The sequence below is a fragment of the Sycon ciliatum genome, chromosome 1, assembly GCF_964019385.1.
Source record: "Sycon ciliatum chromosome 1, ocSycCili1.1, whole genome shotgun sequence".
Lineage (NCBI taxonomy): Eukaryota > Metazoa > Porifera > Calcarea > Leucosolenida > Sycettidae > Sycon > Sycon ciliatum.
In genome coordinates, this window is record NC_088643.1 from 48,826,607 (window position 1) to 48,839,805 (window position 13,199).

The window sequence follows — 13,199 nt, forward strand, 5'->3', positions numbered from 1 at the left end:
GGCTAGCAGAATTTTACAAAGATAAGTCCTGAACGGTCGAGACGCCTACTGCTAGTGAAGCAACGCGGTCTAAATCTCAAAAGCAGGTGAAGTACTTGTCGACACTCGCCTCGCGCTTCCTGGGCTGCACTTCAAGTAAGTATTAGTTAGTTAGTTTCCAAGACCAAGTGCACGTGCTGCGGTGCGCGTGCGGAGATAGTGTGACATATGGCCATGGTCCCGCGGCCCGCGCGTGGGTATGGTGTAAAATCTACCTGCAGTGCAGGCTGGACAACCACACACACACACAGTCTAATCTAGTCCCAGTGCATGGCGCGCCATCTCGTGGCGCCAAACCAGCCACACACACTGTAAAGCTACACATGTGCATGCGCTACTCGTGCACTACAAGTCTATGTCCAGGGCCATACTTAGCTGTATGTTGTGTCGCAGTTTACCGCGACTCACTACGAACTTCGAATCGCAGACACTGTGTTTTGCGTCGCAAATTGCGATGCGATACCGGTTAAATTAGTCCCTGTCTACCCACACATACGGAAGGAGAGGAGAAAAATGGCTTCCAACTCTGTGTGGTTACATCTTGCGCTCGGCTTGTGTGTTGTACTGTGTGTATCAGCAGTACCAATTATTATCTCCAATCAAGATGATGATGCTGCTGATGATGTTGGTGATGTTGATGTCGTTACAAAAGTTACTAGAGTTCCATTGGCAAGCATGGCCGAGATGGTCTCAACTTCAAGCGCTGGAAATGCGTCATTTCCTACAGGCACAGCATTTTTGCGTAAAACGAATGTCACTGGAACGAGTAGATGCAGTGAACTGACGGATGGAATCGGTGGAGGAATGGATAGCCAGTGCACGAGGGAGGGCGAAAGACTTTGCCATCGAAATGTTGTGTACAGATGCAGGATGAAAGCTAACTGTCCTGGTCTGCTGGAAGCATGGAGGAAGGACAATAAGAGATGTGAGCTTCCTTGTGAGAATAATAAGGGCATCAAATACTCGCACGGCCAGGTGGTGAAGACCGAAGGTAGACACTGTTTGAAGTGTGTCAACGCCAAGTTCCGAAAAATGAAGGGCAAGAAAAACTGTACTTAAACATTGTGCCATGAATGGCCCCAACCCCAAAGTACAATGTCAATGCATAATTGTCGGCATCAATTCTTCTATTTATAGCCCTTGAATCTTCTTTCTCCTCGTCATCTACTAGTATTGATTGAGAATTATTGTAATTTGCAGCGAAGAGACCACTTGGATTGAAGATGGTGTGTGTGTAAGGTTTTCCACCTACTAGTATGTTATTTATTATCTGAAGATATTGTATTTATTAGTTTCAGGGAAAGTACAAGTGTTGTGTTCAATTTTTAGCCTTCATGACGCCATTCCTGCTACACTTCTGCCACTAATTATCATTCGTTGCTACGTGCAATTCTGAGATTCTGAAGACGCCGAGGTGACATTCTGAATCGACTTACCTGTGTGATACCACTTGTAGATTTTAAAATCCGCTTGCAAGGTAAATGAGAATGGTTGTCATCTATCTTTCAACTTGAAGTACCTTAGAATAGGACTTGACTAATCTCGTATTCTAATCTGATCTATCGATCGCTTTCAACACTGCCTTGATACATGACATGTAACCGATGAAAGGAACTTCAACTTGTATGAAATTATGAATATTCTACTCCCTCAACTGATTATTATAATTATGAACATTCAGTAGCAGCAGTTGTACGACTCCTGCGCTGCATACACCATTTCTCCATTTTTCCATCTCATTTTATATCTGACTTTTTGGAGTATAAGAAGACGGTCTTGCAAAGCACAAATAATTGATGCTTCGGAGTGCATGACCGATAGATAGAGAATAGTGAAGTAGGTGATTTGTTCGTTCGTTGATTTGGCATTACTCTTAGAGTGAATTTTTGCTACTTGTAGTGGAAATCGAGTTTCGTTCCATCAGAAACAGCTACAATAGAACGGGTACTCCCTCGAGGCCACGATTGTCCAAGGTGCCATCCTGTTTAGAAGAAAGTCCTGCTTTCCAGTTTCTGCGTATTGAGAGGAGTCTTGGGCAATGATTCATTCAGATTAAAAACTAATCAAATTCAATGAATCCCTGACGCCAGAAATGACCACCTGCCGGCGCGCAAATGCAATCAGAAAAGAATCGCATGAAACGTACACCCGTGGCAACAGAACTTGAACACAATGTTTTACAATTGAACACTGCAGCACCAAGAGTGAATGCCCCATGATGCTGCGACCCTATTCCAATGCTAAATTTTAAATTAACTTTGTCTCGTAGTGGGAGCTACCTGTGATGAGTGACAAGCTACGCTGGCACAGCGGAGTAAGGGGTTTAGTGAGTCAGCAGAGTTGATGCCAGTGGGACTTCTCGTGTTACTATTAGCAGTATTGTGCTAGCATTTCGTCTCGGCATGACAATTACATGTCCCTCTATAGTCAAATGCGTCTTAACATTGGGGAAATACGATATTTTTACTGATTTGCTGCCTAAAAGCGGAGACGTTGGATAGCCACGTGGCTTAACACTCTTTCAGGCAGTGGTGTTAACTGTTTTAGAGGTTAGGCCCGGTTTGCAGTAGAGAACATGTCAGCATGAGTACATGTATCATCAGTACACAGTAAAAGCAGCTGGGTACAACATGGACACCACTTACTGCAGCAGCAGGATACTTTTGGCACGGAATCAATCTTGAAACAGATGTATGTATAGGATTATTGTGTCATGTAGTCACAGACTGCAATCATCGGAGAAGGTGTTCAGGGGTTCAACATGTTTGTAAAAGGTACATGAACACAGCACTGTGGATACACTCCATTGTTCTAAGACCTTCACAGGAAGGCTTATGCTGGTCGGTGGTCACCGACATCTGTTTGACATGAATTACACAGTTCTCTCAACGCTTGACAAACATACACAAAAACACAGCCTACGGACCCACCACTGGTGTTGCACTGCACTGCGGTACACACCTATCGGCTGATCCTGAACAACACTGATTCTGGATTTACAAACCTATACACTAAGTGGGTATGCCGAGCTCCGCCATTCCATCCTACATCTATCTGGATAAAACAATGTTACCGTATATTCTCTATTATAAGCGCCGTGCTTATATTTTTTCAACACCCTCTACCCCGTGCTTATATTGGAGACCGTGCTTATATTGGAGACTGCGCTTATATTTTTTCAACCAATACAATCCATCAGAGCAAGAAGAACTTGAATACATGCTATATATCATGCGTGCAGCATTGATTTCCACCAAGACTGTGCTAATAATAGAGACTGTGCTTATAATGTTTCGAAAGGTGCTCACAGTGTGCTAGTATTAGAGACTGTGCTAGTAATGGAGACATGTGCTTATAATAGAGAATATACGGTATCCACAACTCCATCAATAGCCTTTGATTGGCACATACTGATGAAATCTTTGTTCACCGATGTAGAAGATGGGCCCAATATCCCCTCAGAAGAAGGAACTTGTCCAGAGGAAAACTACTTTCATGTTGACAATCCTGGGGTTAGACCATACCTCAGGATTATCTTCCCATCAAGTGATGAGTCTCATGACATTCAACATTCCTTTTGCGACTACACGACACGCGGGGTGTATAAAAAGAAGGCAGCTACCTCACCAATGTCATCTCACAAACTTGCGAACGGAATCAGAAAATAAGTTGCTTGGTTTAGAAGTAGCAAGAGCCTCCATTGCTTGAGAAAGTTCTAACAGCCATCAATTCTAGCCACACATACAGAAGGAGAGGAGAACAATGGCATCCAACGCTGTGTGGTTACACCTTGCGCTAGGCTTGTGTGTTGTACTGTGTGTGTCAGCAGTACCAATTATCTCCCATCAAGATGATGATGCTGCTGATGATGTTGGTGATGCTGATGCCATTACAACAGTTACTGGAGTTCCATTGGCAACCATGGCCGAGATGGTCTCAACTTCAAGTGCTGGAAATGCGTCACTTCCTACAGGCACGACATCTTTGCTTAAAACGAATGTCACTGGAATGAGTAGATGCAGTGAACTTACGGATGCAATCGGCGGCTATTCTGCGATAGGAATGGATAGCCAGTGCACGAGGGAGGGCGAAAGACTTTGCCATAACACTTTTGTGTACAAATGCAGGATGAGAGCTAACTGTCCTGGTCAGCTGGAGGCAAGGAGGAAGGACAAGAGGTGTGAGCGTGCTTGCCGGAATAATACGGGCATCGATGTCTTGCATGGCCGGGTGGTGGAGTTCAAAGCTGGACACTGTTGGAAATGTGTCAACGCCAAATTTCGAAAAATGAAGGGCAAGAAAAACTGTATTTAAGCATTGTGCCCGTATGGCCCAAACCCCAAATCGCAATAATATTATAATGCATGCATTCCTCCAAAGAAAATGTGTTACCTGAATACAAGCCTCCTTCTACATTCATTTAAAAAAACACAATGTTACCATCTCATCTCTCGCTCTCTCACACAAAATTTAATAATAGCAACCCCTATTTTTAGATTTCATCATAGTATGTATAAATGTCGACATCAATTTGTCTATTTATGGCCCTTGAAACTTTTTTCTTCGCGGCACCTACTAATAAAGTTAATAATTTATTATCTGGAGATATTGTATTCATTAGTTTACGAGAAAGTATTAGTGTTTGTTCCGCATTTAGCCTTCATGAAGCCATTCCTACTACTCTTTTGTCGCTATTTATCATTCATTGTTGTGTGCAAATCTGAGATTCTTTAAAAGACTCTGAGATGATATCCTGAATGGACTGATTTATGTGATAGCACTTTTAGATTTTAAATTACGTGTGCAAAAGAAATGAGAATTGGTGTCATCTAACTTTCAAAGTACCTTTTTCACAACTGATTGCTTGTATTTGATGAAAGATAAGACTTGACTAGTCTTGTACCTATTTGGCCTTGCCGGTATGGAGGGAAGCCGGTAGCACCTTTAGAGTGACTATTAGCTAGTGCAAATCGTGTTTCGTTCCATCGCAAACAACTACAACAGAACGGGTACTCCCTAGAGTCCACAATTGTCCAAGGTGCAATTAGAGAAAGTATCCCATGAAACTTACATCTGTGCAAGGCACCAGAACTTGAACGTGACATTTCGCAATCAATTTCTGCAGCAGCACCAAGAATGGATGTCCCATGTGTCTCTCAAATGCTGTTAGTAGTTTTCACGGCACCACTTACAGCGAAGTAAGGAGTTTAGTGAGTCAGCAGAGTTAATGCCAGAGGGATTTCTGGTGTTACTTCTTGCAGTACTGTGCTAATGTCTTACCTGGGTATGTTTTAGTGCCATCTTAGTCATCTCCTTTTGTTTTCACATGCAGTGTTATGACTGACCTGTGTAGTTTGCATCACCTTTGCCACAGTATCTTCAGTTCTGATCAGTTTGATCTTGTACTTAGTATTCTCCAAGCTCTAGCACTTGCGGTGATCCCACAGTGTGCAATGCACTGCTTTGTTTTCCTGGGTACTTCCAAGTACCATCGGCACAAGACAAGTTATTCTGAGAAAAAAGGTGACTACTATGTGGCAGAAAGTGATGTACAGTGATGGACAGTGATGGACAGTGATGTACAGTGATGGACAGTGATGGACAGTGATGGACAGTGATGGACAGTGATGGACAGTGATGGACAGTGATGGACAGTGATGGACAGTGATGGACAGTGATGGACAGTGATGGACAGTGATGGACAGTGATGGACAGTGATGGACAGTGATGGACAGTGATGGACAGTGATGGACAGTGATGGACAGTGATGGACAGTGATGGACAGTGATGGACAGTGATGGACAGTGATGGAAATACTTCTAAGTAGTAAACACATCATGGTTTGCGTCTTTCCCTCAAACCAGTGAATATTTCGTGACTTGGGGCTCCCCGTGTGCTGATTTGTGCGTGAAGTGAGTGAGTTACCATGGTTACAGTGATGGCTGCGTCACACCCGCCTGTGTGGATTCACAGGAAGTGTGAGTTACGAAGTCTGAAGAAAATGTTGAGCGGTCTCTGTGGGACCGTGACGAATACACATTGGCTCAGTGGTTCGAGCATCGCTAGCCTCAAGCGAAGGTCCCTGGTTCGAGTCCTGGTGGTGACAGTCAATTTTTTTCATCATGTTTCAAGAAGTTCTATGGTCACCAGTGATTGAAATGACCGTGCTTGCTTTCAAGGAAATAATCCCCTATCTGTACCGCACCATACCATATTTCCCCGAATAGAAGTCGCACCATTTTACAATTGAACTCGTATAATGAGCCAGTATTTACTGTAATATAGAAGAAGAAAACACATGGGAGCGAGTTATGCCCTGTTATCGCACGTTCTCACTGCTTATCATCTTGTTACAGTCGTGGATAGTTGCGTCATAACTGACTCCCATGTGTTTTCTTCTTCTATTTGACCTTTTTACAATCAGAAAGTTAAAGGCAAAGAAGTGAATGCTACTTACAATCAAGTATGACATCCTGCTGATGTGAATGTATTGTATTGATATAATATGGCTGAATCTGGCGTGCGACTTATCTGTACTTTGAAGTATAATCAAGTGCGACCCTAAAATTGGGGAAATACGGTATTTTTACTGATTTGCTGCCCAAAAGCTTGAAAGTTGGATAGCCACGTGGCTAAACACTCTTTAAATAAGGCAGTTGTATTAACTGTTTTAGAGGTTCGGCCCGGTTTGCAGTAGAGAACATGTCAGCATGAGTACATGTATCATCAGTACACAGTAAAAGCAGCTGGGTAAAACATGGACACCACTTACTGCAGCAGCTGGATACGTTTGGCATGGAATCTACTTCAAGTATCTTGAAACAGATGTATGCATAGGATTATTGTGTCACACAAAAAGGCACAGGGGAGGTTTACAGATTTGTCGCAACTCAGAGTTTCTTGCTCAATGCAATCCTCAGGCGACTATTGTGTCATATGGCATTGTGCCGATAAGAGCAATTTGTTGTGCTTCGAAGTAGTATTGAAGCAAGTTTATGATGACTCCGCTTGGAGCCGCTAGATGGTTCACAGTCGAGCCGCCGCGTAATGACTGCGCGTGGAGCCTGGCCAGGTGGTGACTCTAGTAGAGCCACCAAGTGATAAATAGACAATGTACATGTAGTTATGCCAGTAACCACTTGAGAGCACATATTCTCATGGACCGCCGCTAAGAATACATGTATGCACCAGAGACTTGAGTTGAAGCGGTCAGCGGGAGGGTGGGAAGGAAATCGCGCGGGAACAAATTTTTAAAATGTTCTGCAAGTTGCAAGCTCAACAGTGAGACACTGCGCAGGATCTTGAAGAGCTCATGCGTGCAAATCGGCTCCAAACGAGTTTGATCTACCTTACTGGGCTGTGGTCATTACTGGTCACACAAAGCCAGCAGTGTTCTGCTATTAAAGAGCAGAAATAACACAATTTTTTTCTTTTACTTCAAATGGCACTGAAGTATGATTTTTGTCTCACATTGATTGGCCGCAGTGGAACCTTCGTATTTTCAACTTGTAGCTGTGGTGTTTATACACTCAGTTTGGTGTTCACATTACAGTAGCTGGGAAGCTTTGGTCGCTGAGGCACGACCGGCTTTGATTGATAGCTGTAAACAGTTCTGGTGGCGTCCATTGCGGCTTGCTCACATGCTGCTGTGTTCTGTGTGCATCCACGAGGCAGGATGATGTCATAGTGATGTCATTATGTATGTGTGCACGCGTGCAGTCACGTTGCAACATGTGTGACATACCTGTACTGTGTGTCGTCTGACACTGTTGGGCATAATCCCTGACACCATGCGTGGCGCGTTTGAACGTTGCCAGGACCCAGTGCTCTCCCCGGCACTGCATCATCTGCATCTGTGGGGAAGATGGGGAAACTGATTTTCCTGTTTGGACCTTGGCATGTCGTTTTGTCTATCATCTTTTGCCACTTCGGTAATGTAAATATTTCATTTTGTCCCCGGACACCATCATATACACTATATACCCCGTACATGGTACTAGTGCACTGTGTCTCTATGTTTGTTTTAAAGTAACATTGCAGTTGGTCTACTGGACTGCTTTCTCCTTACCTATAAAGTGGCCCGTGCTGCCCAAAGATTTCATCATTAGCTCATCCAGCCATCCAGGTAACAGTCCTACTTGAAGTACGTGTTCCCCAGGGCAAAGCAGCAAAGTGTCTTTTCTCCTTGTCGAATAGAGCCATCATGTCTTCCACGCCTTTCCGGACTCTGTGTGTTCTGGCTGTCTTTGGGTGTATAGTGTCTCTACCAAACTCAGCTTGTGGCGCTGCTGCTCCCTCCTTCAACTCCGTTTCAGACAATGTCAATATTCAAGAAGATCGGATGGATGATTTTGAAGAGGTCAATGGTGCTGAGCTGGTGACTGTGGAGACCAGACCCAGCATGGACCGCAACACAGCAACATCTCAATGGCCACAAACTGACCGTACTCCGACGACGCCTTGGACCATCGCGTCATCTACCTCTAGTTCTCAGCAAGTGACGGATGACGATTCCGAACTTCAAGTGTCACCAGCACACGCGATGTGTCACGGGACTGGCAAGATTTGTCACGGCACAGTCGTGTTCTACTGCAACAAGAAACTGCGCGCCGTTCGCAGGAACAAGCGCTGTAACCTTCCCTGCGAAGACAGGCAGGGCAACCTGTACGCACACGGAGAGACAATGCTATGCCTGCACCGTAGCACTGGCGGCAGCTGCAGTATCGAAGACAGGGTGGCCAGCGAAGGGCGCTGCGTGTGCAAGCGCTGCCACAATGCTAAGTCAAGTTACTACTTGCTTTGATGGATGCACTACGCTTGACTGCCACCTTGAACTTGACTACTGCCCTATACACTTGAGTGGCCATCTATTCTTTATTGGTACTTGAAGTACATGGCTGTATTTACTATAATATTTACTAGTCTCGTGGCACTTGATTATATTTGTGCATGTGAAATCGCCTTCGAACTATTGTAATGAACGTCTGGCATCAGCGAGAAACTAGACAAGCTCAGCTGGCATAAGAAAGGCGTACTTGTATTGGAATAGATGTTTCTTCTTTTTCTATCTCTTCTGGTACATGGACTCCCCTTTTTTTTGGATTGATTCTCTGGAAAACTGCGGGGAAACCTGCGATCACGTGTTTTTTTGGGTAGAACTATGTTATCCCTGATGATCGTAGTAATACGTGAAACTCAGAGTTGTGACAAAGCTTCCAGTCTCTCTCTTGTGTTATCCCTATAATTATATTCCCATACTGTGTACATATACGCATCCTGGCAGTTCATCTTTATCTTTCCTTGTTCTATGTAAATAAACCTCAATCATGTTACGAGTTATGACTATCTGTCCACCAACGTAACCAGATCTTATACAGTCAGTCAGCGAGTGCGACAAAATGGCACAAAACTGACAAGGTGTACTGAGACAAACACCCACCTGACACCAAGCTCCAACACCTCTCCGAGGCGCAACCAACAACCTTCCAACTTGGAAGGCTCAGGTTAGCAAAGGTCCAAGAGTCCTCGTGCTCTTCTTCGTTAACGTTCCTTCCCCTCTTGGACCTTTCCTAACCTGAGCCTTCCAAGTTGGAAGGTTGTTGGTTGCGCCTCGGAGGTGTTGGAGCTAGGTGTCAGGTGGGTGAATGTCTCAGTACACCTTGTCAATTTTGTGTCATTGTGTCGCACTCGCTGACTGACTGTATACGATCTGGCTACGTTGGTGGACAGTTAGTCATAACTCGTAACATGATTGAGGTTTATTTACATAGAACAAGGAAAGATAAAGATGAACTGCCAGGATGCGTATATGTACACAGTATGGGAATATAATTATAGGGATAACACAAGAGAGAGAGAGAGAGACTGGAAGCTTTGTCACAACTCTGAGTTTCACGTATTACTACGATCATCAGGGATAACATAGTTCTACCCAAAAAAACACGTGATCGCAGGTTTCCCCGCAGTTTTCCAGAGAATAAATACAACAACAAAAAAACCAAAGAACAAAAAATAGTACATGTACCAGAATAGATAGAAAAAGAAGAAACATAATCTATTCCAATACAAGTACGCCTTTCTTATGCCAGCTGAGCTTGTCTAGTTTCTCGCTGATGTCAGACGTTCATTACAATAGTTCGAAGGCGATTTCACATGTACAAATATAACCAAGTGCCACGAGACAAGTAAATATTATAGTAAATACAGCCATGTCTTCAAGTACCAATAAAGAATAGATGGCCACTCAAGTGCTTAGGGCAGTAATCAAGTTCAAGGTGGCAGTCAAGCGTAGTGCATTCATCAAAGCAAGTAGTAACTTGACTTAGCATTGTGGCAGCGCTTGCACACGCAGCGCCCTTCGCTGGCCACCCTGTCTTCGATACTGCAGCTGCCGCCAGTGCTACGGTGCAGGCATAGCATTGTCTCTCCGTGTGCGTACAGGTTGCCCTGCCTGTCTTCGCAGGGAAGGTTACAGCGTTTGTTCCTGCGAACGGCGCGCAGTTTCTTGTTGCAGTAGAACACGACTGTGCCGTGACAAATCTTGCCAGTCCCGTCGCACATCGCGTTTGCTGGTGACACTTGAAGTTCGGAATCGTCATCCGTCACTTGCTGAGAACTGGAGGTAGATGACGCGATGGTCCATGGCGTCGTCGGAGTACGGTCAGTTTGTGGCCATTGAGATGTTGCTGTGTTGCGGTCCATGCTGGATCTGGTCTCCACAGTCACCAGCTCAGCACCATTGACCTCTTCAAATTCATCCATCCGATCCCCTTGAATATTGACATTGTCTGAAACGGAGTTGAAGGAGGCAGCAGCAGCGCCACAAGCTGAGTTTGGTAGAGACACTATACACCCAAAGACAGCCAGAACACATAGGGTCCGGAAAGGCGTGGAAGACATGATGGCTCTATTCGACAAGGAGAAAAAGACACTTTGCTGCTTTGCCCTGGGGAACACGTACTTCAAGTAGGACTGTTACCTGGATGGCTGGATGAGCTAATGATGAAATCTTTGGGCAGCACGGGCCACTTTATAGGTAAGGAGAAAGCAGTCCAGTAGACCAACTGCAATGTTACTTTAAAACAAACATAGAGACACAGTGCACTAGTACCATGTACGGGGTATATAGTGTATATGATGGTGTCCGGGGACAAAATGAAATATTTACATTACCGAAGTGGCACAACATGATAGACAAACAACATGCCAAGGTCCAAACAGGTACATCAATTAAGCAGAGAACAGTTTCCCTCTCTCCCCCACAGATGCAGATGATGCAGTGCCGGGGAGAGTACTGGGTCCTGGTAGTGTTCACACGCGCCGCGCATGGTGTCAGGCATTGTGCCCAACAGTGTCAGACGACACATAGTACATGTTTATCACACATGTTGCAACGTGACCGCACAGTGCACGCACACAGAAGTACAGTAGTCTGATTCAGTCTCGATTTCAGCCCGGGTCAAGCTCCATGCGTCCTGCAAGCACACCAGTCAATCTGTGTTCACGGCGGGTTGAAACTACTCGGAGTCTTTTACCATGTTTACCTGCTTCTAGCACCATTGCAAGACGTCAGTTGAAGATCACGCACTCTGGTTGCAACGCCAGTTAACGAAGAAGAGCACGAGCTACGTCCCACGGCAAGAAAAAATGCCTAAGGTTACTGGATGGTGACGAAACTAGTAAGACTATTGGATATACCAGTCTCACTACAACTCGACGACGCAAAGCAACAGACCACCCAACTTGGGAGGCTCACTGTTATGTAGTTAACATAGAAAGGGGAAGCTAAGCGAAGACGAATAGTGACACACTGAAACGCCAACATCCTACTGAACTCCGCTTTGATGTAAATATGATGGACTAGGTATGTACAATAAGAAGTAGTTCCACGCCACGTACGTTTCGCCGGATAGGTCATGACGGCTCATCAGGTGTACTAAGGTGAACTCGGATGGTGAGCCAATTTAATTATGGACAAAGGTGAAGGGCAAAAACGGTTACGAGTTATGACTAACTGTCCACCGACGTAACCAGATCTTATACAGTCAGCGAGTGCGACAAACTGGCACAAACCCTCTTAGACCTTTCCTAACCTGTGCCTTCCAAGTTGGAACATTGTTGGTTTGCGCCTCGGAGAGGTGTTGGAGCTTGGTGTCAGGTGGGTGAATGTCCCAGTACACCTTGTCAGTTGTGTGCCATTGTGTCGCACTCGCTGACTGTATATGATCTGGTTACGTTGGTGGACAGTTCGTCATAACTCGTACTTGTCGGAAGTAACATTTTTTGCCCGTCTCCTTTTTCCATAATAAAATAATTAATGTTGATGTGGAATAAATACTTGTAAGTAATTGTTGACGTGATTAGGTACTAGTAGTTGCGATGTGCTCAGACTTTGAAGAATAACAGCAGCAGGCAGCAGAAAATCTGGGACGGGTACTTGTACAGTGCAGTGCATATCGGGAGTCAGAGAAATGAAGAACCGTTCTGTGTGTGTGTGTGTGTGTGTGTGTGTGTGTGTGTGTGTGTGTGTGTGTGTGTGTGTGTATGTGTATGTGTGCGCGGCTGAATAGTGGTGGTCAATTCTTCAGCCTTGCGAGCTGTTGAATGGTGCAATCCCAGCACAAGCTGCTATGGCTTCTGCTGTAGCATCGCTATCATCGCCTCCGGCGATGGGCGTCCAATGGTCCAATGGTGTGCGCGTGCGCGTGCTTATGGCTATTGAAATGAAAGCACTGGGTATTATGGCACAGGAAGAGAGCAGCTGTCATAGTTTTACAATGTCAATGACGGGTAGAACCGGTGGGAGAGAAACTTATAAGAATTGCTGGTGAAGGGTGTGTGGCACATAGCTGCTCTGAGTGCTGTGGCGTGTTATGCTGGAATTGCGATCTCTTGGTTCCAAACCAGGCTGCTACACATTGTTAAGTGTGAATCTATTGTACAAGTATATACACATGCACACATTGCTATAGTACTATGGCAGGACTTGGGTAGGGAATGAAAGGGACTGGCGTTGCAACCAGAGTGCGTGATCTTCAACTGACGTCTTGCAATGGTGCAAGAAGCAGGTAAAAGACTCCGAGTAGTTTTAACCCGCCGTGAACACAGATTGACTGGTGTGCTTACACGACGCATGGAGCTTGACCAGGGCTGAAATCGAG

The 13,199-nt window shown here is 45.0% G+C and overlaps 1 protein-coding gene across 2 annotated transcripts in view; it reads left to right on the forward strand.

Annotated features, from left to right (window-relative positions):
- Window positions 1-13,199, forward strand: part of LOC135830603 (fanconi-associated nuclease 1-like) — a 62,293-nt gene that overhangs the window by 31,266 nt on the left and 17,828 nt on the right. The window contains exon 11 of one of the 2 annotated variants that reach the window (XM_065342853.1): window positions 8,355-8,763. The exons of the other annotated variant lie outside the window; for it this stretch is intronic. Coding sequence (XP_065198925.1) covers window positions 8,355-8,420 — 66 coding nt within the window. The 3' untranslated portion in view covers window positions 8,421-8,763. Of the gene's footprint in view, window positions 1-8,354; window positions 8,764-13,199 lie in introns of those variants that run through there. 2 annotated transcript variants of the gene reach the window in all.